We start from the raw sequence: 25,449 nt of genomic DNA on the forward strand, positions 1-25,449 counted from the left end.
TCGATACTCGGATTCATCCGTTTTAATTTTTAAATACTTGATGATCCGGTGTGCTTTCTGGCAAACTGGATTTCCCTTGAATATATTTGAACGAAAAAAAGGTGGAACAAAAAGTAACCGCAGGGGAAATCCAAAAAAGTATTTATGGCGTCGTTGTCGGGGAACTAAACTGTTAGTAGAGTTTAGTTCAGTTTGCAGCATTGCTTTAATTTTACTTTTTCAATTTTTTGATTCTTTTGACTAACATAGTAGTTTTAGTCCATTCATTGTTCTTTTGAATTGGATAACTGCTGTACTGTTTGTGTATGCAAAGAAGATCTTCTGCAGGTGATTTGATTCCCATTGATTTGGAGATTAACGCCACTTGTAGAAGGCGTAATTGTTAGTTGATGAATACGACTAACTTTTGTGTATAAAACCTGTGTAAATTATATCAAACTCCTCCAATTTATGGTTATTTTGTAGTGTTGTAATTACTTTTTGTTAAAGATAGGTAATAAATAATTAGTACTTCCATTTTGTGTGTTTAATAACCATTTTCTCTCAATTTCAGGTTAATTAGGCAAGTTTTGAAGTGCTGATTTTCACCCTCTCGCTAAGCCAATCTGTTGGCTTAGCAAACCATCCGCTGAGCGCACCATTCCTCGGCTAAGCGCGAGGAAGAATCTGGAAGAAGGATGAGTTGTGCTTTTTTGTTGAGCGAAGGGCCATCCCGCTAAGCGCACCGCTTCAGTCCATCCGCTGAGTGAGAAAAGCCGCGCTAAGTCGAAATTCACTCATGCGCGCTGAGCGGTTTAGAATTACCTAAGCGCATGAGCACGAACAAAGCCGCCTATTTAAGCCTGAAATCAGATTTTTTATGGGAGTTTGGCCTTTTCTTGAAGCTTCTGCATGTCTAGAGAGATCTAGAGAGAGAAAGGTCCAAGTTCCAGAGAGTTTGAGAGATTTTGCTGTGTGAAGATCTGCAGAGACCAGAGCTTGAAGAGGAAGTCGTCCTAAGAGCTTGAGATGAGTTTGTGAGTGATTGTGAGGTCCTAGAGGTGGAGGAGACATCCCCACTACTTGTATTTCTGCAATCTTTCATCTTTCTCTTCTCTTTGTTGTAAAGGAAGCTTCCTAGTTATGGAAAGCTAAATCCTTTGTTGGATCTTCCTTTGTTGGATCTTCCTTGTAGGTACTTGATGTAAATATCTTTTTTTTATCTATTTAATGATGTTTTGTGTGTTCATTGTGCTATCATAACTTCATTCTACCATGCTTTTGCCTCGATCACGTAGATGCATGTGTTTTTAGGATCATTCAACAGTGGAAACTGGTCTGATTCTTAGAATTTCATAGGACAAGGCTAGTTTGTCGTACTATCACGAGGGATCGGGGTATGATAACCTAGTTGTTGTATGTTTGTCTTAATGCGGTCCTGGCCGAGTTTAGTCCAACAAGAGGAATCTACGAACGATGCTTAATCAAGATTAGGCTAGACTATCATGAGGAATCGGGGTTTAGCATTTCAGGAGACACCATAGAACGCAAGAGCATTGTTAAGTAGAGAATATCCTTTTAACATCAGGCACCTATTAGGAAGACCAACGTGTTACCTATTTGTCTTTAGGCATCATTTCTCACATGATTTTCCCTTTTAATAGTTAGTTTACACACCTGTTCATAGTAAACACATCTCTTTTCACACTAGACACCTATTCACTGAAATAGCTTTACCAAGTAACACAAGTTCCCCAAGAGTTTGATACTCGGTTCTTACCGTTTTATACTACTTACGCGATCTGGTGCACTTGCCAAAAGCAAACAATAATCAAGAGAGAATTAGAAAATTTTTGCAGGATTTAGAGGCAACATCAATTCCAAAGGAAGAACCTCAATCTTCTGCGGAATCTTCTAGTTTTCCTATTGCAAAACATTCTCATTTAGATCCTAGTGAAGACTACATCATGGCTGAAGAGCCAAGAAGAGTTACTCTGGAAGATTATTCAAGTTCTAATGTGCCACAATTTTTCACCAGCATTGATAAGTTATGGTTTGAGAGATAGAGCTCATATTCCTACCAAAAAGAGTTTATTGGAGTTAACCTCCCAAGATGCATTTTTGACACATAACAAATTGTTGTCTAAGCAATTGGAAGCCTTGACTGAAACACTAAGTAAGTTGCCAACTCAAATTCATTCTGCACAAACTTTACATGCTTCTATTTTGCAGGTTGCATGATGTACCATCTGTGGGGGAGCTCATGAATCTGGATGTTGTATTCCTATTGAAGAACACCCCACTCATGAAGTCAATTACACGGGAAATCAGCCCAAAAACAATTTTAATGCAAGAGGATTTTCAGGATTCCAACATGGCTAGCAATATAATCAACAACAGGGACAATGGAGGAACCACCCTGGAAATTAGTTCAATAGAGATCAAGGTGGACCATCCACAAGGCCACAACAACAAGGGCCTAGTCTCTATGATCGCACAACGAAGCTTGAAGATACTCTAGCTCAGTTTATGCAGGTTTCTATGTCCAATCAGAATAGCACAGAGTCTGCCATAAAGAATCTTGAGGTCCAAGTGGGATAGCTTATAAAGCAATTGGCGGATAGATAATCAAGCAGTTTTACAACTAATACAGAGAAAAATCCTGAGGAATGTAAAGATGTGATGACTAGAAGTAGAATGGCAATCCAAGGAAATGATAGTGAAGCTGCAAAGAAGATGGAGGAACATAAACAACAACTGGCACCTAAGCCAGCCCTTGAACCTATTTCTGATTTTGTAGAACTTGAAGAGATTAATGAGGAGACTAAAGATGATAAGGATGAAGAGACACCAATAAAAGAGAAAGAAAAAGAAAGAATAAAAGAAGAAGAAAAAGAAAAAAAAAGTTGAAAAATGAAAAACAAAAAGTGAAAGTTGTTGATGATGAGATAAGGAAAGGCAAGAGTGAGGTAAACACTGACAAGAAGAAGGATACTACTTCAAATGAAGGCAAGGAAGTACCTTATCCTTTGGTACCTTCCCGAAAAGAGAAAGAAAGACATTTGGCCAAATTTCTTGATATCTTCAAGAAACTAGAAATTACTTTACCCTTAGGAGAAGCACTTCAACAAATACCCCTCTATGCCAAATTTTTAAAAGATATGCTAACAAAGAAGAACCGGTACATCCATAGTGATAGAATTGTGGTAGAAGGCAATTGTAGTGCTGTGATTCAATGCATTCTTCCACCTAAGCACAAAGATCCTAGAGTTGTCACGATACCGTGTTCCATTGGTGAGGTTACTGTAGGAAAAGCTCTCATAGACTTAGGAGCTAGTATCAACTTAATGCCTCTCTCCACGTGTCGACGACTTGGAGAGATAGAGATAATACCTACACGCATGGCCCTCCAGTTAGCTGATCGCTCCATCGCAAGACCATATGGAGTGATTGAAGAAGTTTTGGTGAAGGTGAAACACCTTATATTTCTAGTTGATTTTGTGGTGATAGACATAGAAGAGGATGCTGATATTCCTCTCATTCTTGGCCACCCATTCATGTCTACTGCAAGCTGTGTAGTAGATATGGGAAAGAAGATGTTGCAGATGGGCATAGAAGATCAGAAAATCAGCTTTGATCTATTTCATGAAGATAAAGAACCACCTGACCGGAATGTCTATTTTAAAGTTCATGTGATGGAAGAAAGAAGACCTGAGAAGAAGGTCCTTGAAGTGGGAACATAATTCGATCCTGGATAACAGGAAGATGCGTCAAGATAGTGACGTTAAAGAAGCGCTTACTGGGAGGTAACCCGGTTTTTCTTTCCCTTCTTTATCTTCATTTTTATTTCTTGCATTTAGTTATGACATCTTGCTTGTGATTGTGATTGATTTCAGATTGTTTAGTAATGAACAAAAAGGGTTTTTAAATTATGTGTGAAGAGATAAGTAGAAAATGACTTAGAAAAATTTTCAGATTGTTTATCCGCTAAGCGCAAACCTTGCGCTAAGCACCATCTCTTCATGCGCTAAGCCGAGCTTGCTCACGCTAAGCGCAAAGACCCCTAATTGATTGGCTGAATGGTTCAGCTAAGTGCACATCGCTACACTAAGCCCAACATCTTCATTGTAAGTTACACCTTAAGCAGTCGGCTTAGCATGGATGATGCGCTAAGCGCCACTTCCTCTCTGTGAAAATTTATTATAGTTGCGCTAAGCGTACCATCCTGCATTAAGCCCTAGATTCATTCTGTAAGTCGAGCTTTCAAGCTGAGCTTAGCGAGAAAGGATGCGCTAAGCACCAACATCATTTTGTTTTGAAGTCATTGGAAGTGCGCTTAGTGCAGGTAGTGGCGCTAAGCCTGAATCACTCACTGCAAGTTGAAGCTTGATGTATGCTAAGCCTCGCATCTCAGACTAAGCGCATATTGCAGAAAGATTTTTGGTGTTGAAAAAAGCGCTAATCGTCGCTGCCGCGCTAAGCCTAAATTCTTACTGAATTTTACAACCTCAAGTTGGGCTTAGCGCGAGGCTAGGCTAAGCGCTAGTGTTTTAAACTCAAACGTCAAATTGGCACGCTAAGAGCAGTTGTGCGCTAAGCATGCCATCCGAATTTCAATTTTTAAAAAGTAGAGGCAGAGGCACTTGGGTTGCTACCTTTGCACCCAAACCTCTACAACCTCTTATCCCTGAGCATTCTTTTGTTTATGTTTTGTGCTTACTACTCCTCTGCATCCTTTACTTCCTCATACTCTACATTACACATCCAAGTAAGTTTCTGGATTTCCTTTTGCTTTGTATTTAATGCTTCACACCTTAGGATAAAGGATTTATGTTTTCTTAGCTAGTATTGTTGTAGGTTAGGTTACCTAGTTTTAGGGTTATGTATTTTAGGACCTTAGGTAGTTTAGAAGCCCATTAGGGGCAATGTGGTTAAAAAGGGGTGAAAACCCCTGTGTATCTTTCTAGAATTCGCGATGATCGCGCTAACTGCGCCTACTGCGTTTAGCCTGTTCATCACAACAGTTAAATTTTTAGGATTTCTGATGATCATGCTAAGTGGACCATGTCGTGCTAAGCACGTTCATCTTGGTTGTTGAACCAAAACGTTGCAGATGCTAAGCGCACCTGTGCGCTAAGCGTCAATGGTATACTGTGATACCCAGTGTAGTTCAAGCGCTAAGCTCAGCTTGTTGAGCTAAGGGCCACTTAGGTTCTGTTTCTTTACCTTTGTAATAAGGCTAAGCGCTCCTGTGCACTAAGCCTCAGTTTCTTTTTGTTGAGGCTAAGCTAAGCACCGACATGCTGCGCTAAGCCCCAATCCTCTATTGTTTCTAAAATTGTGGACTTAGGCTAAGCACCTTTGTGCGCTAAGCCTATTTTGCAGAAAATTTTGTGTCTTCGAGGTAAGCGCCAGCTCGCTGCGCTTAGCGCTTGTGTTAATTTCGTAAGGCGCGCTAAGCTCAGCATGCTGCACTAAGCGCCCAACTCTGTTTTCAATTTAATTTTTCTATTTTCTTGAGAATAAACCTGTACTAATATTTTGTGTTTTGTCTTATATTTTGCAGATGGCTTCTAGGAAAAGAAAGGCACCCTCTACACCTATACACCTACTCAAGTCAGATTTGACAGATCCAGATTCATTTCTCAAGAGGCTTGGGAAAGATACACAGATGTTATTATGCCTCGTAGGCTTTTACCAGAGAGGAAGGTGGTAGTTTACTATACGGAGTTTGATGAGTTCAAGGAGGAACTTGAGAGACGCCATTGGGATGAGGAGTTGACTGACTTTGTGGACGGCAACATTGATGTTGCCATTGTGTCATACCCTAATTTCGTCCGGGGATTATTACTTGATGACATGCAACCTTTGGTTGGCCGCTTTGAGATTCTTGGCATCCTTTGTTGCACAATATGTGAAGTCCCGAGACGTGTCGGAAATCAAAAGGAAGCAGGCTTACGCGATCCGTGAAATTCCGTAATGTGGCAGAAATCGAAAAGAGGTGTTTTTGCGCACCCGTGAGCCTCGCCTCGCTCGCCCGCAAAAGGGCATGTTGCGACAGTTGGCGACTCCACTGAGGACCTTTTTGTGAGTTAGGCCTATTCTAAGGGAATTGTGGAATTATGAAACCTTCTGTGTGCATTTATTAAACTGTGTAAAATGTAAATAACTGTTGTCTATTTCGCATTCTTTACACTGCATTCTAAGCACCCACGGGTTTCAGTAAAAAAAGGGGCCCTATACCCGGGTTCATGGGAATTTAAGGAGTGGAGGTGAATCTATCATCATGCTAGGTCTCCGACTTGCTTGATAATAGTGAAACCTCGTCTAGAGCTTTCTCTCTTTATAATGTGTTGTCGCTGGTATTCCATACCGCCACAATATTATTATCTTGAGTGATGATACCTCTAGAAAACAGCCGTGTGAGTTATGAATTGTTGGGGAGTAGTTATTAGAGACCCCTAGATATTGTCCTATAGGTTCCCAAATAGGGGCAAAGAGCAAACACGCTCCGTGCCATTCGTTCTCATGCATTTTTTGGTAAATAGCACTAGTTTATAGTTATGCTAGTGATGTTTGGTTTCTTTAGAGTAATACGTAACCTTTTTAATACTACGTTGAGGCGCCATCATGCCCAAAACGTAGCATTAAAATTGGATCTCTGCGGTCTCGTATGTGTGAATTACCCCTTTGTGTTGTTTTCTTTCCGTTTCATGCATACGCATTGCATCATTCATGTCGGAGTCTTGATCCACCCCTTTTTTAGGTAAATGATGGGGACAAATCAAAACGGCAAAAGGTTTTACCAAGTCAAGGTTAAAAGTCTAGATGTCACCAGCCTCAAGGAATTGGGACGATTGATGGGACCTCTCCAAAGGCAAGCCTTCCGCAAAGTGTACGGGAAGATTCTAGATTTGACCGCAGCGAAGGTATTTACGGAAGCTGTTGTATCCCTCACCCAATACTATGACCAGTCGTTGAGGTGCTTCACGTTTGGGGACTTCCAAATGGTACCGACTATTGAAGAGTTTGAGGAAATACTAGGATGCCCTCGTGGGGGAAGAAAACCATATCTTTTCTCCGGGTTTCTTCCCTCCTTGAGCAAGATTGCAGCTGTGGTCAGGGATTTGGCAAAAGAGTTGGATCGCATGAAGCAAACTCGCAACGGCGTAGTAGGCCTGCCACAGAAATACTTGGAAGGCAAGGCAAGGGATATGGCGAGCCAAGAGAAGTGGGGCCCGTTTGCGGATATATTAGCTTTGTTGATTTTTGGGTTTGTCCTCTTTCCGAACATGGATGGTTTGGTGGACTTAGCCGCCATTGATGCTTTCCTCGCATATCACCATAGCAAGGAGAGTCCAGTGGTGGCTATCTTGGCAGATTTGTTTGACACCTTTGACCGGAGGTGTGAGAAAAATAGTGCACGGATTGTCTGTTGTTTACTCGCTCTCTGTGTGTGGTTGGTTTCACACCTATTCCAACAAGACACAAGACACCCGTGTCCGCTTCAAAGTTATCGCTCATGCGCCGAAAAAGGAAGAGTCGATTGGGACCAACATTTGGCTGGGATAGGAGGCAGCACAATCAATTGGTTTCCTCGATGGAAGGAAGGCAAGGAGGGAGTTCTTTTCTCGTGTGGGGACTACCCTAATGTTTCGTTGATAGGGACGAGGGGTTGTATTAACTATAATCCCGCACTTGCCATAAGACAGCTGGGGTACCCCATGAGGGGAGCGCCAACAGAAGAAAGTCTCTCGCCTTTCCTTGTGAGGGATCTAGGCGCGCAAAGTCTCAAGGTGATACAAAGAGTCCACAAGGTGTGGAGAAGTCCGTTGAGGAAAGACAAGGAGCTTAGAGACATCCGAAATGGCGTCATCGGTGGTTATCATGGATGGCTAAGAGTTCACACGCGAGGGTTAGATTGGCTCTCCAAGTTGAAAGTTATCGATGAGGAGAACTTCGAAGCTCCGGAGGAAGATGAAGAAGTCCGAGCTCTAAAATTAGAGCTAGGGAAGGCAAGACTCGCCAAGGAGAAGTTCAAATCAGCCGCTACACACATCCGGAAAGAGTGCACCGAGTTACAAGAGGAAAACGCGGTCACTGCAAGAGCCCTTGAACAAGAAACCAAAAGGGACCGCAAGGAGGAACATGGCCGAGAGAAATTTCGAGGAGCATTGTGGGGTAGCAACAATGAGCTCAAGCTCCGAAGAGAGGAAAGACACCGGGCACGGGTGCATGGCATGATCTTAAAAGAAGATTTAGCTGCTTGTGCAAGGTCCAAGAGGAGTTTGGCCCAACACTTGGAAGCCACAGAGCAAAGCATGCTAGCTATCATAGGGCAGTACAAGGAAGAGTTGAACCAGTCTGTGACCCATGAACAAGAGCTAGTGGAGGAGTTTGCACAAGTGTACGCCGAAAAAGAAGCAAGAGGGAGGGTGATTGATGCATTGCATCAGGAAGCGACTATATGGATGGATAGGTTCACCTTGACCTTGAATGGAAGTCAAGACCTCCCGCGTCTATTAGCCAAAGCAAAAGCCATGGCCGAAGTCTATACGGCCCCCGAGGAGATTCATGGGCTAATCAATTACTGTCAACACATGATAGATTTGATGGCCCATATAATTAGAAACCGTTAGGTTCACTTGTAACACCTTTGTATAATCTTGGCTAGATGAAAGCTTTGTTCTTTTTATAAAATGAGAAGTTCTGAACTCATCACGTTATCTAAAAAACCTTGGGGTGGATCCAAGTGCTCCGATCATTCATTTTCATATTCATGTTTTGGTGGCATACTCACCGTTGTTTATTTCTTTAGGAATTTCATCATAACTAAGAAAGCACAAAGGCACCCCTATAACACTCGATCCAGAAAAATGGATAATGAAGAGGGCGTGCAGGAACAGATGAAGGCTGATCTATCGGCCTTAAAAGATCAAATGGCTTCCATCTCGGAGGTCATGCTAAAACTCCAGAAACCTATAGAGGATAAAGCCACGGCAACCGCCTCCAGTACAGCTAGGGAAGTGAAGCCGGTGCTACAGCCCACCTTAAATCTGGGCCGAGACAGAAACACGGCACTGTTTGGTCGGAGGTATAGTCCGCAAGCTTACCCCTATGGCTTGCCTCCGGACTTCGCTCCCCGTGCCGCCCCGGAAGATTTATGCCAAGCCCCTACCTTCGAGGGTCAACTCCCACCTTATGACGACTATCCCGTGCAAGACGATGAGGAAGGAGATACCCATCTCAGCCCCCTGCTCCGCCTCAAAGATCCATCCCCCCATGAACTACCCCAACCAAACATAGTCCGCCACGTCCCATCTTCACCCGCACCCGTAATCAAATCCATTCCCTTCGCAGAGGATAAGGGAAAGATTGATGCGCTTGAGGAGAGGCTGAGAGCGGTAGAGGGCCTCGGCAATTACCCATTCTCGGATCTAGCGGACCTATGTCTCGTGCCCAACATCATCATCCCTCCCAAGTTCAAAGTACCAGACTTTGATAAGTACAAAGGGACGACATGTCCGAAAGGGCATCCTCGGATGTATTGCCGAAAGATGGGGGCATATTCTGCGGACGAAAAGCTGTTGGTCCATTTCTTTCAAGACAGCTTGGCCGGAGCGACTGTAGCATGGTATACCAATCTGGAAGCTTCCCAGATCCGATCATGGAAGGACTTGGCAACTGCCTTCATTAGGCAGTACTAGTACAATACTGATATGGCTCCCGATCGGAACCAGCTACAGAGTATGACTAAGCGTGAGCATGAGTCCATCAAAGAATATGCCCAAAGATGGAGAGATCTCGCAGCCCAAGTCATCCCGCCCATGACGGAGAGGGAGATGATCACAATTATGGTAGATACGTTGCCCACGTTCTACTCTGAAAAGCTGATAGGCTACATGCCAGCTAACTTTGTGGATCTCATCTTCGCCGGAGAAAGAATTGAATCTGGACTAAGAAAAGGCAAGTTCGAATATGCCTCCAATGCGGCCCCCAACAACAACAGAAGAGCCCCAGTGGTGGGCATGAGGAAAAAGGAAGGAGATGCCCACGTGGTCACCACCGCCCCGACGTGGATGAAAGCACCCCAAAATATCCAAAGCTCATACCAGCCCAATCCCCCGAATTTTTCAATCCGAGCCGGGAGTCCCCTCTCGACTCAAGTAAAAGGACCGCCCGCGGCAGAGAGAACGCCGACCCAACGCACAGCCCCAGCCACGCCACGGCCAGTCAACAATACAACCCCCAAGATGTTCCATCATTTTCTTCTATTTTCTAAACCCTTTTTGCACCATTTTAATCATTGATTGATCTTAATTGTCAATTAATTAAGCAGTTTTATTATTTGGGCTCATTTAGCTAATTTGATGTTTTTAATCTAATTTCAGGAATTAATGAAACATTGGGCTTAATCCGGATTTTGGTTGTGGACTTGAAGAGGGCAAATAAAGCAGCGCTTACCTTAGTTAATTTCTAATTAGGAAATTTCGCAATTTTATTTTATGTTGTTCAGTGTTTATTTCGTTTTGGGCCAGAGTATTGTAATAGGGCCCAGTGACTTTGAGTGACTCTTTTTAAATAGCTGCCTTGGGATTCGTGAAGGCATTCTGTTATGCTATTTTCATTATTCAGAGCTTTGGTTTTATGTTTTCACGTTTTTCTGTTCCCTTGTTACAGTTTTCGTTCTTAATGCAAATTTCCGTTTTCTGCTTCTAATTACGAGTTCATTCTTGCTTCTTCTTCTACTTTCATTTACGTTTCTGTTCATTTACATTTCTGTTCATTTACGTTTCTGTTCTTTACGTTCTTGTTCATTTACGTTTCTGCTTCATGTTTCATTTGCGTTTTCTGTTTGAATCCATGGAAGGCTAGATTTTCTGGTGTTGTTTCCTTTTGAGGACGAAGCCCAACTCTCTTTGAGGTTTCGTTTGTAATGTGGTTTCCTGGCAGTTTTCCCTTCACCAGTTATCCCAATTTCGTGAATATTAATCAGTGCACGTTTCGTGTTCGATTAATTGCCTCTGAGCCTAACTTGCGTTCATGCTTAATGGACGAAGGGCTAACTGGTGTATGTGGTGCCTAATCACGTATTGAAAACCCTAAGTTGATTTTCGCTTAGTAAATTGAAATAGGGTTGGATTAAGTGGTTGACTGTTAGGGACGAATTCTCCATAACCCAGGATGAGAGAGTGGCTTCTAAATCAGAGGAAACAACCCGTTTTTAATATTAGTAGTTTCGTATTCCATTTTATTTGTTCTGCTCTTTAATTACCAAACAACCAACCCCCCCCCCCCCCCATCGTTACTGTTACTGCAAGTATATTATGAACATTTGGCTTGTCACTGCTCGTTGGGAAATGACCTAGGATCACTTCCTAGTTACTGCATTTTCATGTTTATTTGATTTGGGTACGGCCTCGATCAAATTTGGCGCCGTTGCCGGGGAGCAGTGTCCAAAGGTTCATAATAGCTAGCTAGTGTTGTGTGTTTAATCCTTTCGTGTTTTATGTTTAATTGTTAGTATTGTGTTAGTATGTGTGTTAGTGTTGTTTAGTGTCCTGGTATTTTGTTTAATGTGTGTTCTGTTTCAGTTTTCCCATTAAGCGTTTCCCCTGTTTCAGTCTTGGGTGTTTTGCTGTGAAGATTGTGCTTGAAAACAGAGTAGTAGTAGAAATCAGCTTGCGGAAAAACAGAGTAGTAGTAGAAATCAATTAGAGACGGATTTTAGCGACCACCCATGCTGAATTATTTGGGATTTTTTGTTTTAGTAGCTAGGGTTGTTATTTTTGGCTGAATTTTTTTGTGGTAACTTCTTTTAATCCATATTTTGTGGGAAAAATAGCTAGAGCCTTTAGTTTGGTCAGATTTGAAAGTTCCAAAAAACTAGCAAATTTTGTGTTTGTCAAAACTTCAAACGGCCATAACTTTTGCTCCGGTTATCAGAATCGCAATTATTATATATGCATTTGGGGTAGAAAAAAATTTCCTATGCCTATGGCCGGCTGAGGTCTCCATCGTAAAAAAAAAAAAGCGATTCTGTCAAAAGTTTTTTATTTTTCAAGTTTTATTCACTTATTTTTCTTAACCTACCAATTTTAGCTTTCATAGTTAGACTTTGAATTTTTGTCTGAAATTTGTTGTGCTATCTTCTCATCATTTTATAAGGTTGCTCACAAAATTTCAAGTCATTTGGATATCATTTGAGGGTAGTTGTAGTTCAAACCTACACCTTTATTTACATGACAAGGCAACTAGTTGTGTGCATGCTGAATGTAGTGTATGACTAGAGGCAATCCATCTGACTTACAACCCTTTGATCCTGAGATAGATAGGAAATTTCATAGATTAGTTAGGCATCATTTTATACCTTTTGATCATTCTGAGCATTCCATTACTGGTGAATCTGTGCATTCTGTTATTGGTGATTTTGAACATCCTGATCTTGAGCATTATAATTTTGAGCATTCTGATTCTGAGCATTCTGATTTTGCACATTCTGAGAACATGGCACAACCTCCACCCCGTGAGAGGACTCTAAGGGAAATGGCTGCACCTGATTTCACCTACGAAAGCTTGTGCATCCAATACCCTGATGAGGATGTCCCATATGTTCTTAAAACTGGACTAATTCATTTGCTTCCAAAGTTTCATGGCCTTGCAGGTGAAGACCTGCACAAACATTTGAAAGAATTTCACATTGTCTGCTCCTCCATGAAACCCCCAGATGTCCAAGAGGATCACATATTTCTGAAGGCTTTTCCCCATTCATTAGAGGGAGTGGCAAAGGACTGGCTGTATTACCTTGCTCCAAGGTCCATCACGAGTTGGGATGACCTTAAGAGAGTATTCTTAGAAAAAAGTTTCCCTGCTTCCAGGACCACAGCCATCAGGAAGGATATCTCAGGTATTAGACAACTCAGTGGAGAGAGCCTGTATGAGTACTGGGAGAGATTTAAGAAACTATGTGCCAGTTGCCCCCACCATCAGATTTCAGAACAACTTCTTCTCCAATATTTTTATGAAGGACTCAGTAATATGGAGAGAAGTATGATAGATGCTGCCAGTGGTGGAGCCCTTGGAGACATGACTCCTGCTGAAGCCAGAAATTTAATTGAGAAGATGGCTTCCAACTCTCAGCAGTTTAGCGCCATAAATGATGCCATAGTCATTAGAGGAGTGCATGAGGTAGCTACAAACTCAGCTGCATCATCTGAGACTAAGAAGCTTGAACGAAAACTGGATGCATTGGTTAACTTGGTAACCCAGCTGGCCTTGAATCAGAAATCTGTACCTGTTGCAAGGGTTTGTGGTTTGTGCTCCTCTGCTGACCACCATACAGACCTTTGCCCTTCCATGCAGCAACCTGGAGCAATCGAGCAGCCTGAAGCTTATGCTGCAAATATTTACAATAGACCTCCTCAACCTCAGCAGCAAAATCAACCACAGCAGAACAATTATGACCTCTCCAGCAACAGATACAACCCTGGATGGAGGAATCACCCTAACCTCAGATGGTCAAGCCCTCAACAACAACAACAGCAGCCTGCTCCTTCCTTCCAAAATGCTGCTGGCCCAAGCAGACCATACATTCCTCCACCAATCCAACAACAACAACAACCCCAGAAACAACCAACAGTTGAGGCCCCTCCACAACCTTCCCTCGAAGAACTTGTGAGGCAAATGACTATGCAAAACATGCAGTTTCAGCAAGAGACCAGAGCCTCCATTCAGAGCTTAACCAATCAGATGGGACAATTGGCTACCCAATTGAATCAACAACAGTCCCAGAATTCTGACAATCTGCCTTCTCAAGCTCTCCAAAATCCCAAAAATGTCAGTGCCATTTCATTGAGGTCGGGAAAGCAGTGACAAGGACCTCAACCTGTGGCACCTTCCTCATCTGCAAATGAACCTGCCAAACTTCACTCTACTCCAGAAAAAGGTGATGACAAAAATTTACCTAAAAATTTCTGTGCAGGTGAATCTTCTTCCACAGGTAATTCTGATTTGCAGAAGCAGCACATTCCCCCTCTTCCATTCCCTCCAAGAGCAGTTTCCAACAAAAAAATGGAAGAGGCAGAGAAAGAGATCTTGGAAACGTTTAGAAAAGTAGAGGTAAACATACCTCTGTTGGATGCAATAAAGCAAATTCCAAGATATGCCAAATTCTTGAAGGAGCTGTTCACAAATAAGCGGAAGCTTAAAGGAAGTGAACGGATTAGCATGGGCAGAAATGTCTCCGCATTGATTGGTAAATCTGTTCCTCAAATTCCTGAAAAATGCAAAGATCCAGGTACATTCAGCATACCTTGTATTATAGGGAATAGTAAGTTTGACAATGCCATGCTAGATTTAGGAGCTTCTGTTAGTGTTATGCCTCTGTCTATTTTTAATTCTCTATCTCTAGGTCCCTTGCAGTTAACTGATGTGGTAATTCATTTAGCTAATAGAAGTGTTGCCTACCCTGTTGGTTTCATAGAAGATGTCTTAGTTAGAGTTGGTGAACTGATTTTCCCTGTTGATTTTTATATTTTGAATATGGAAGATGGATTCTCTCAAGGATCAGTTCCCATCATTCTAGGCAGACCCTTTATGAAAACTGCTAGAACTAAGATAGATGTTTATGCAGGCACACTATCCATGGAGTTTGGTGATATAACTGTTCATTTTAATATTCTGGATGCTATGAAATACCCATCTGAAGATCTTTCTGTATTTCGTGCTGAAATAATTGACCATGTTGTTGATGAATACATGACTGATCTTTATTCTAATCTGCATGCCTCTCACTCTTCATGCATTGAGTCTGAAATTGTACTTGATCATATGTCTGAATTTGATGCTGAGAGTGAATCTGAGAGTGAATTTGAGAGTGATATTGATTGCATGTCTGGTGGTGGTGTTTTACCTCTTGAGATTGATTTTATAGAGTCAGATAGGACTAACCATGTTTCAGGAAGTACACATACCTCTGATTTTCTTTATGAGGTAAAGGCTGAGAAACCATCTCCTTCTACCACTGTCCAGCCGACCACACCAGAATTGAAGCCTCTGCCATCAAATTTAAAATACGCTTACTTGGATGATAGCAAGAGTTTTCCAGTGATTATATCTGCCTCCCTTGCTGATGAGCAAGAGGAGAAGTTGTTGTCAGTTCTCAAGAAGCATAAGAAGGCTATAGGCTGGACCCTGGCGGACATTCCTGGTATTAGCCCATCCACATGTATGCATCAAATAAATTTAGAGGATGGAGCTAAACCAGTAAGACAGCCACAGAGAAGACTCAACTCGGTGATTCTTGATGTAGTGAAGAAGGAGATAACCAAGCTTTTGCAAGCTGGAATCATTTATCCTATCTCCGACAGCCAATGGGTGAGTCCCGTCCAGGTAGTCCCGAAGAAGACCGGCCTCACAGTGATAAAAAATGAGAAGGAGGAGCTAATTCCTACTCGGGTGCAGAACAGTTAGAAAGTCTGCATTGACTATAGGAGGCTGAACCAGGTTACCAAAAAGGACCATTTTCCCCCCCTGCCATTCATTGACCAGATGCTTGAACGCCTGGCAGGTAAATCCCACTACTGTTTCCTTGATGGTTTTTCTGGTTATATGCAAATTACTATTGCTCTTGAGGATCAGGAAAAGACCACATTCACCTGCCCCTTCGGCACTTTTGCCTATAGGAGGATGCCTTTCGGCCTGTGCAATGCCCCTGGTACCTTCCAGTGGTGCATGATTAGTATTTTTAGTGATTTTTTAGAAAATTGCATAGAGGTGTTTATGGATGATTTCACTGTATATGGATCCTCTTTTGATGGTTGTTTGAATAGTTTGGAAAAAGTTTTGAATAGATGCATTGAAACTAACCTTGTTCTAAATTTTGAAAAATGTCATTTTATGGTTGAGCAAGGTATAGTTTTAGGCCACATTATTTCCAATAAGGGTATTGAAGTAGATCCTGCAAAAATTTCTGTTATTTCATAATTGCCTTACCCCTCTTGTGTGCGAGAGGTGCGATCTTTTCTTGGTCATGCAGGATTCTACAGGCGCTTTATAAGGGATTTTAGCAAAGTAGCCCTTCCATTGTCCAACTTGTTGCAAAAGGAGGTGGAGTTTGACTTTAATGACAGATGCAAAGAGGCTTTTGATTGCCTCAAAAGAGCGCTGACTACCACCCCCATCATCCAGGCACCCGACTGGACAGCCCCTTTTGAGCTTATGTGTGATGCATCAAATTATGCATTGGGGGCTGTCCTTGCTCAGAAAATTGATAAATTGCCCAGGGTGATATACTATGCTTCTAGGATTTTAGATGCTGCCCAAGCAAATTATACTACTACTGAGAAGGAGCTTCTAGCCATAGTTTTTGCTCTTGAAAAATTTCGATCTTATTTGGTTGGTACCCGCATTATTGTTTATACTGACCATGCAGCTTTAAAGTACTTGTTGAAGAAGGCTGATTCTAAGCCTAGGTTGATCCGATGGATGCTCTGGCTCTAAGAGTTTGACTTGGAGATCCGAGATAGGAGCGGAGCACAAAATCTAGTTGCTGATCATTTGAGTCGGATCGAACGTGTATCTGATGCAGATTCACCTATTCGGGATGATTTCCCGGATGATCATTTGTATATATTGTATAGTATTTCTGACTCTCTTTCTACTCCCTGGTTTGCTAACATTGTCAATTATTTAGTTGCCTCTGTTTTTCCTCCCTTAGCATCTAAGGCCCAAAAAGATAAAATTAAAAGTGATGCTAAGCATTTTATCTGGGATGACCCCTACTTGTGGAAATTGTGCAGTGATCAGGTCATTAGACGGTGCATTCCAGATCATGAGACTGACTCAGTCCTGCAGTTCTGTCATTCTTCCGCACCGGGAGGTCATCTGGGTGTTCAAAGGACAGCTCGCAAAGTGCTTGATTGTGGTTTTTATTGGCCCACCATCTTTAAAGATGCGTGGAAGATCTGCAGCACTTGTGAGCAGTGTCAGAGAGCAGGAAATACACTTACATGGCGACAACAAATGCCTCAGCAACCTATGCTATTCTGTGAGGTGTTTGATGTCTGGGGTATAGATTTCATGGGTCATTTTCCTGTCTCTTTTGGTTATGTTTACATTCTCCTTGCAGTTGACTATGTTTCAAAATGGGTGGAAGCCAAGCCCACTAGAACTAATGATGCTAAAGTTGTCGCAGACTTTGTCAGGTCTAATCTGTTTTGCAGGTTTGGAGTACCTAAAGCAATTGTTAGTGATCAAGGAACCCATTTTTGCAACAGGACAATGCATTCCCTGCTTAAAAAGTACGGGGTGGTACACAGGGTATCCACACCATACCACCCCCAGACCAATGGTCAGGCAGAAATTTCTAACCGAGAAATCAAGCGAATTTTAGAGAAGATTGTGCAGCCAAGCAGGAAAGATTGGAGTACCAGGCTTGATGATGCTCTCTGGGCACATTGGACTGCCTACAAAGCACCCATAGGAATGTCTCCTTATCGGGTTGTCTTTGGAAAGGCATGTCATCTTCCAGTAGAAATTGAGCACAAAGCTCACTGGGCAGTGAAGACTTGCAACTTCTCTATGGATCAAGCTGGTGAGGAAAGAAAGTTGCAACTGAGTGAGTTAGATGAAATCCGCCTAGAAGCCTACGAGAATGCCAAGTTCTACAAAGAAAAGACCAAGAAGTTCTATGATAGCATGATAGTTAAAAAAGACTTCGTGGTTGGGCAAAAAGTGTTATTGTATAATTCTAGGCTTGGACTCATGAGTGGTAAGTTGAGATCTAAGTGGATTGGTCCTTTTGTTGTTACTAATGTTTTTCCTTATGGTACAGTTGAGATCAAAAGCGACTCCACAAACAAGAGCTTCAAGGTCAACGGACATCGACTTAAGCCATTCCTCACGAACCCTTGTTTAGTGGACGTAGTGGTGGAAGAGACTTCCTTACTCCACCCTACTCTTCCTCCACCATGACTTAGGGAGTTTCTTTTTCTTTTCCTATCTCCTTCTTTGCTTTTATTACACTTGTCCGATTCTCTTTGATGATTTAATTGTTTTTAATCTTTTAATTGTGCTACATTGAGGACAATGTGTTGTTTAAGTATGGGGGGGGAGTGTTCTTTGGTTTTGCTAGTTTTGTTGGTTTTGGTAATTTGTTAGTTGTGTTAATTTGTTAATGTTGTTAGTTTCGTCGGATTTTTAGTTTAATATTTTGGGTCAATTTTGTGTGCACGTACGATTTTGCATGTTTTTCTTTGAATTATAGGATATGTTCAAGAAATGGGTAATTGTTTTGAAAATAAAAGTTCTTGACATTTTGTGACTTGAAATCCTTGATTCTTCTCTACATGTCATGATAGTTTTGAAAGCTCAATTTGAAAGTGATGAGTTTACCTTTGTGAGAATTTGAGCCATCCATCATCATAATCATTTGGTGTGTTTTGCCCCATTGATTGCTTGCACAATATCCTTGGCTTGATTCTTGTTGATGCGTCCTAATTCACATGCATATCTGGAAATGATTGAGGCAATTTTGTTCTTATAAGCTTCTATCCAAATGGACTTACCTTGAATTAATCCCTTTGATAGCCCTTTTTGAGCCTTGTTTCCCTTTCCTTGTTTTGAAGCTCACTACAAGCCTTAAGTGAAAAACCATGATATCACTATATCCTTAAGGAATTTTGGAGCTTTGGAATTGTTTTGGGAATAAGTGTGGGGGGTTTTTGTTTCATTGGACAACTTGTTTTGTTGGCTATGCTTCATGATGTATTCTGGGCCATACTTGATGTACATTGTATATTGGTTAAATGTTGGACATGCTGAATGAAATGTTGTTTCTCAAAGGCTATAGGGTTCAAAAAAAAAATCGAAAAAAAAAAAATTCGAAAAAAGAAAAAGAAAAGCAATAAAGTTGAGTGAATAAGATCTTAAATGGCACAAGAATGATGAAACTCTTGGTTCTACTCTTCATGTTTAAATTTTATCTTTACTTCTTTTTATTTTCTTATTTTTTTTCTTAATATGCACTTATTCCCCATTGCTCCTCTATTCCTTTGGGATTTAGCCACTTATTCCATATTTCTCCATACCTTGTCCTTGGCCCCATTACAACCTTAAAAGACCTTTTGATCCTCATGTGCTTGTGTTTGTGGGTTGATTGTCAATTTTAGAATCTTGCCAAGTCTATGTGGTGTTTGCTTTCATGGGTGCTTTGAGGGTAAATAGTAGCCTAGACACTTGAGAGATAGAGTGTATATCTTGTGAGGCTTTATCACTTTTCATTCTTGAGCTGATTAACTATTTTTCCATGATTGGGTTGCTTGGATGATTTTCATGAATGTCTTGACTTTTTTGATCTCCTTATGTTAGATGTTACCCATTCCTTTCATTCCTTGATGTTCATTGAGAAATATATGAATGTTTTTGTTTGTCTCTCTTTGATATCCTTGGATTTTGTTCTTTGTTTCATTTTTCCCAGGAGTGCAAAAGGCTAAGTATGGGGGGTTTTGATGTGCCATCATTTTCTTCTATTTTCTAAACCCTTTTTGCACCATTTTAATCATTGATTGATCTTAATTGTCAATTAATTAGGCAGTTTTATTATTTGGGCTCATTTAGCTAATTTGATGTTTTTAATCTAATTTCAGGAATTAATGAAACATTGGGCTTAATTCGGATTTTGGTTGTGGACTTGAAGAGGGCAAATAAAGCAGCGCTTACCTTAGTTAATTTCTAATTAGGAAATTTCACAATTTTATTTTATGTTGTTCAGTGTTTATTTCGTTTTGGGCCAGAGTATTGTAATAAGGCCCAGTGACTTTGAGTGACTCTTTTTAAATAGCTGCCTTGGGATTCGTGAAGGCATTCTGTTATGCTATTTTCATTATTCAGAGCTTTGGTTTTAGGTTTTCACGTTTTTCTGTTCCCTTGTTACAGTTTTCGTTCTTAATGCAAATTTCTGTTTTCTGCTTCTAATTACGAGTTCATTCTTGCTTCTTCTTCTACTTTCATTTACGTTTCTGTTCATTTACGTTTCTGTTCATTTACGTTTCTGTTGATTTACGTTTCTGTTCATTTACGTTCTTGTTCATTTACGTTTCTGCTTCATGTTTCATTTGCATTTTCTGTTTGAATCCATGGAAGGCTAGATTTTCTGGTGTTGTTTCCTTTTGAGGACGAAGCCCAACTCTCTTTGAGGTTTCGTTTGTAATGTGGTTTCCTGGCAGTTTTCCCTTCACCAGTTATCCCAATTTCGTGAATATTAATCAGTGCATGCTTCATGTTCGATTAATTGCCTCTGAGCCTAACTTGCGTTCATACTTAATGGACGAAGGGCTAACTGGTGTATGTGGTGCCTAATCACGTATTGAAAACCCTAAGTTGATTTTCACTTAGTAAATTGAAATAGGGTTGGATTAAGTGGTTGACTGTTAGGGACGAATTCTCCATAACCCAGGATAAGAGAGTGGCTTCTGAATCAGAGGAAACAACCCGTTTTTAATATTAGTAGTTTCGTATTCCATTTTATTTGTTCTGCTCTTTAATTACCAAACAACCAACCCCCCCCCCCCCCATCGTTACTGTTACTGCAAGTATATTATGAACATTTGGCTTGTCACTGCTCGTTGGGAAACGACCTAGGATCACTTCCTAGTTACTGCATTTTCATGTTTATTTGATTCGGGTACGGCCTCGATCACCCCGGCACGAGCTATAATAATGCACAACGCCCACTCCCGAAAGATAACTTTTCTCCTATTCCCATGGCATACTCCGAGTTATGGCCTTCATTATTGGAGAATCATTTGGTGGTGGCCATACCAGGGAGGGTCTTCCAGCCACCCTACCCCAAGTGGTATGACCCGGGTGCCAAATGTGAGTACCATAGTGGAGCTCCCGGACACAACATTAACTCCTGCCTCTCGTTCAGGTATAAGGTGCAGCACCTGATTAGTGCCGGCTGGCTATCGTTTCAAGAAGAAGGCCCAAATGTTAAAACTAATCCGCTAGCTAGTCATAGAGGGGCTAGCGTGAACGCCGTCGAAGAGGGTGGGCCATCACGCGCAAAGAGGTTAGGAGAGGTGGCTACTTCTAGACGCTTCATCTACCAATCACTGCAAGCGGCGTGCATGGTCTCCCGTGGTGGAGACGAAAGGGACGAATGTTTGTTTCACCTCGGGGAGTCACACGACATGGAAACCTGTCCCGCGATGGAAGAATTGCTTCAGCGGCTCATGGACTGGGGGCAGCTTGAAGTGTCCAAAGGAGGGAAGGAGGAACCACATATTTGCATGCAGTCGGAAGAAAAGAAGGTTCCTCTAACCCCCAAGGCCCTAGTAATATGTTTCACTAGGAAAGAGACCGGCTCCACACCCGTATACCCCCGGACAGCGCCCAAGCCGATGCCTTTTGCATATCAAAGCAATAAGGCTATTCCGTGGAAGTATACCCCTCCCGCGTTCAGCGAAAGAGTTGCAACCGAAGTTGACTCCCTATCAGCTAAGGTGACCAACATCACCAGCCTCAGTTGCGTGACCCGCAGTGGCCGGGTGTTCACTTCCCTCCGCTCGGCGGAGTTGCCCTCCAAGGGGAAAGTGCCCATGGTCCAAGAGCCCACAGATGTAGCTACCCCCTCGAAAGAAGTAGATCCTCCGGTAGTAAGAGGGGCTGAAAAGAAAGAGGGTCTTCAAGGAAAAACAGTGACTTTGGAAGAGGCCCATGAGTTCCTCCGCCTCATCCAACAAAGCGAGTTTAAGGTAGTCGAGCAACTGAATAAAACTCCAACAAGGATCTCTTTGCTTGAACTGCTCATAAACTCCGAGCCTCATCGTGCGCTGTTGATAAAGGTCCTTAACGATGCCCATGTAGCACATGATATCTCAGTGGAGGGTTTCGAAGGCATCGTTAATCATATAACCACCAACAATTATATCATGTTTGCGGAAGAAGAGATTCCCGTTGAGGGGAGAGGACACAACAAGACTCTACATGTGTCGGTGAGATGTATGGACCATGTTGTCGCAAAGGTACTTATCGACAATGGATCAAGTTTGAATGTGATGCCGAAGACCACTTTGGAAAAGCTTCCTTTTAGTGCATCACGTTTAAAACCGAACTCGATGGTGGTGCGAGCCTTTGATGGTACTCGGCGGGAAGTGATGGGGGAAATCGACATTCCCATTCAGATAGGCCCCCACACTTGCAATGTGGTGTTTCAAGTAATGGACATAAATCCCGCCTATAGCTGTCTCTTGGGGAGACCTTGGATTCATGCGTTGGGAGTGGTCCCTTCAACGCTTCACCAGAAATTGAAGTTTGCAGTGGGTGGACTTTTGGTGATAGTATCGGGTGAAGAGGATATGTTGGTGAGCTGCCCCTCCTCCGCCCCATACGTAGAAGCGGCAGAAGAATCATTAGAAACGGCTTTCCAATCCTTCGAGGTGGTGAGCTGCGCCTCTGTGGAACCAAGTCTGTTGCTACCTTCTCTCTCCAACGTGGCCATAATGGTGGCACGTGTTATGCTCAGGAACGAATTTGAGCCCGGAATGGGTCTAGGCAAGGACGGCCTCGGAAATGCCGACGTAGTCGATGTTAAGGGAAATCCGTACAAGTATGGATTGGGGTACGAACCCGGGATGCCGGGGAGGAGGAATGTGCCGTCAAGATTTCGGGCAGACAGAGTATGGCCCAGCCGTCTTAGCCAATCTTTCACCAGTGCCAGAATGGTGTCCGAGGAAGAAGTGGTCGCAGTAGGAGAGGAGTTCCCTCAAGACCCACCAAATTTCGTGCAACCATGCCACCCCGATTCCCAAGTGGGGAACTGGCGCGTGATAAGCCAGTCATAAGTCTATACCGTTGATTCAATGTAATTAGAGCCTATAGATTTCCTTTCTCTTTTGTTTTGTGAAACCTACCTTATTAAATAAACAAAGAGATCTTGTTTCATCTGTTCTTGCAGTTTCACCTTTTCTCATATCATTTTGCATGTTTTTGTTTATTTTGTCTTGTTTGGTATAGATATGAGGGTCGATTCTTTGAAGATCCTAACAATGAGGGTTTGACGATCGATTTCGACCGAGATGTAAGCCAAATGATGAACGAGGAAGAGGAAGAGGACGTCCTTTCACCAGAGTTGGAGAGGTTGATCGCTCAGGAAGAACGTGAAATGAAGCCTCACCAAGAAGGAACCGAACTAGTGAACTTAGGGACCGGAGAGGAAAAGAAAGAGGTAAAAGTGGGAACCAGTATGACCGCACCTATCCGCCAAGGCTTGATAGTCCTTCTTGGAGAATATCAAGACGTCTTTGCGTGGTCATACCAAGACATGCCCGGTTTGGATTCCGACATTGTGCAGCATAAGTTACCGTTGAATCCTGGGTCTTCCCCGGTTAAACAAAAGCTACGAAGGATGAGACCCGATATGTCTTTGAAGATCAAAGAAGAAGTAAGAAAGCAATTTGATGCAGGTTTCTTAGCTATGGCGCGGTACCCGGAGTGGGTGGCCAACATTGTCCCGGTCCCGAAAAAGGACGGCAAGGTTCGAATGTGTATAGACTATCGGGACTTAAACCGAGCCAGTCCTAAAGACAATTTTCCTCTGCCACACATTGATGTATTGGTAGATAATACAACTAAGTTCGCCCTTTTCTCATTTATGGATGGTTTCTCGGGGTATAATCAAATAAAAATGGCACCCGAAGATGTAGAGAAGACCATTTTCGTCACCCTATGGGGGACGTTCTGCTATAAAGTGATGGCCTTCGGGCTCAAAAATGCTAGGGCAACCTGTTAGCGGGCCATGGTGGCATTGTTCCATGACATGATGCATAAGGAAATAGAGGTCTACGTAGATGACATGATTGCCAAATCTCGGACTGAGGATGAACACCTCGTCAATCTACATAAGCTGTTCGGAAGGTTGCGGAAATACCAATTGAAGCTAAACCCAACCAAGTGTACCTTTGGGGTAAAGTCGGGAAAGTTGCTGGGATTTATCGTAAGTCAGAAAGGGATAGAGATAGATCCCGAGAAAGTGAAGGCCATCCTTGAAATGCCGGAACCACGCACGGAGAAGCAAGTTCGGGGGTTCTTGGGCAGGTTGAATTATATCGCGAGATTTATCTCGCAACTCACCCCTACCTATGAGCCCATTTTCAAGCTATTACATAAAAACCAGGCGGTCCTGTGGAACAGTGACTGCCAAGAGGCCTTCGAGAAGATCAAACAACGTCTCGCAAATCCCCCGGTGCTCATGCCACCTGTAACAGGAAGACCTCTTTTCCTGTACATGACCGTGTTGGATGAGTCTATGGGGTGCATGTTGGGTCAGCATGATGATTCTGGGAGAAAGGAGCAAGCCATCTACTATCTAAGCAAGAAGTTTACCGCATGTGAGATGAATTACTCAATGCTGGAAAGGAGGTGTTGTGCTCTGGTATGGGCATCACATCGGCTTAGGTAGTACATGCTCAGCCATACCACATGGCTTATTTCCAAAATGGATCTCGTGAAATACATCTTTGAGAAACCGGCCCTCACGGGACGAATCGCTAGGTGGCAGATACTATTATCTGAATTCGATATCGTTTACGTCACCCAAAACGCGGTAAAGGGAAGCGCCTTGGCAGATTATTTGGCCCAGCAACCCCTCCAGGATTATCGGCCGATGCACCCTGAGTTCCCAGATGAAGATATGATGGCCCTATTCGAAGAGAAGCGGATGCACGAGGACATAGACAAATGGATTGTTTGCTTCGATGGGGCATCTAATGCTTTGGGCCATTGAGTAGGGGCAGTCCTTGTATCCCCGGATGATCAGTGTATTCCTTTCACGGCTATGCTAGGTTTTGATTGTACCAACAATATGGCCGAGTACGAAGCATGCGCCCTCGGGGTTCAGGCGGCCATTGATTTTGATGTAAAACTACTCAAAGTGTATGGAGACTCAGCTTTGGTGATACGCCAGTTGAAAGGAGAATGGGAAACTAGGGATCCGAAGTTGATACCCTATCAAACTCACATCTTGAGGTTAGCCAAGTACTTTGACGACATTTCTTTCCACCACATACCTCGGGAAGAGAATCAAATGGTTGATGCATTAGCCACCCTGGCATCCATGTTTCAACTTGCCCCACACGGGGATCTGCCGTACATCGAATTCAGATCTCAGGGCAGGCCGGCCTATTGTTATGCAATAGAGGAAGAGGGGGATGGGAAACTGTGGTATTTCGACATCAAACAATATGTCGAGAACAAAGAATACCCACCAGGGATTTCTGACAATGACAAAAGGACGTTGAGAAGATTGGCTACTGGTTTCTTTGTAAGTGGTACCATCCTGTACCAACAGAACTACGACATGACCCTCCTACGATGCATAGATGCCAAAGAGGCGAACTTCGTGATTGAGGAGATCCACGAGGGTTCATTTGGGACACATGCCAATGGGCATGCCATGGCCATGAAGATCCT

General features: G+C 42.6%; 1 protein-coding gene and 1 non-coding gene across 2 annotated transcripts; one reads left to right on the top strand and one right to left on the bottom strand.

Moving 5' to 3' along the window:
• The first annotated feature begins 3,140 nt into the window (after positions 1–3,140).
• On the top strand, positions 3,141–3,722 carry LOC102669943 (uncharacterized). Its single transcript, XM_006605022.1, has one exon. It carries the CDS (start codon positions 3,141–3,143, stop codon positions 3,720–3,722), a length of 582 nt encoding a protein of 193 aa, XP_006605085.1.
• Positions 3,723–12,864: 9,142 nt separating this feature from the next.
• LOC113000559 (small nucleolar RNA R71) lies at positions 12,865–12,971 on the bottom strand. The gene has a single exon (XR_003265892.1). It is a non-coding gene; the product is annotated as a small nucleolar RNA R71 (small nucleolar RNA).
• Between the last annotated feature and the right edge of the window lie 12,478 nt (positions 12,972–25,449).

The sequence above is a fragment of the Glycine max genome, chromosome 19, assembly GCF_000004515.6.
Source record: "Glycine max cultivar Williams 82 chromosome 19, Glycine_max_v4.0, whole genome shotgun sequence".
NCBI lineage: Eukaryota > Viridiplantae > Streptophyta > Magnoliopsida > Fabales > Fabaceae > Glycine > Glycine max.

What these genes read in the sequence shown, in the direction of transcription:
- LOC102669943 (XM_006605022.1), top strand. Translation starts at nt 3,141, where the DNA reads ATGCTAACAAAGAAGAACCGGTACATCCATAGTGATAGAATTGTGGTA.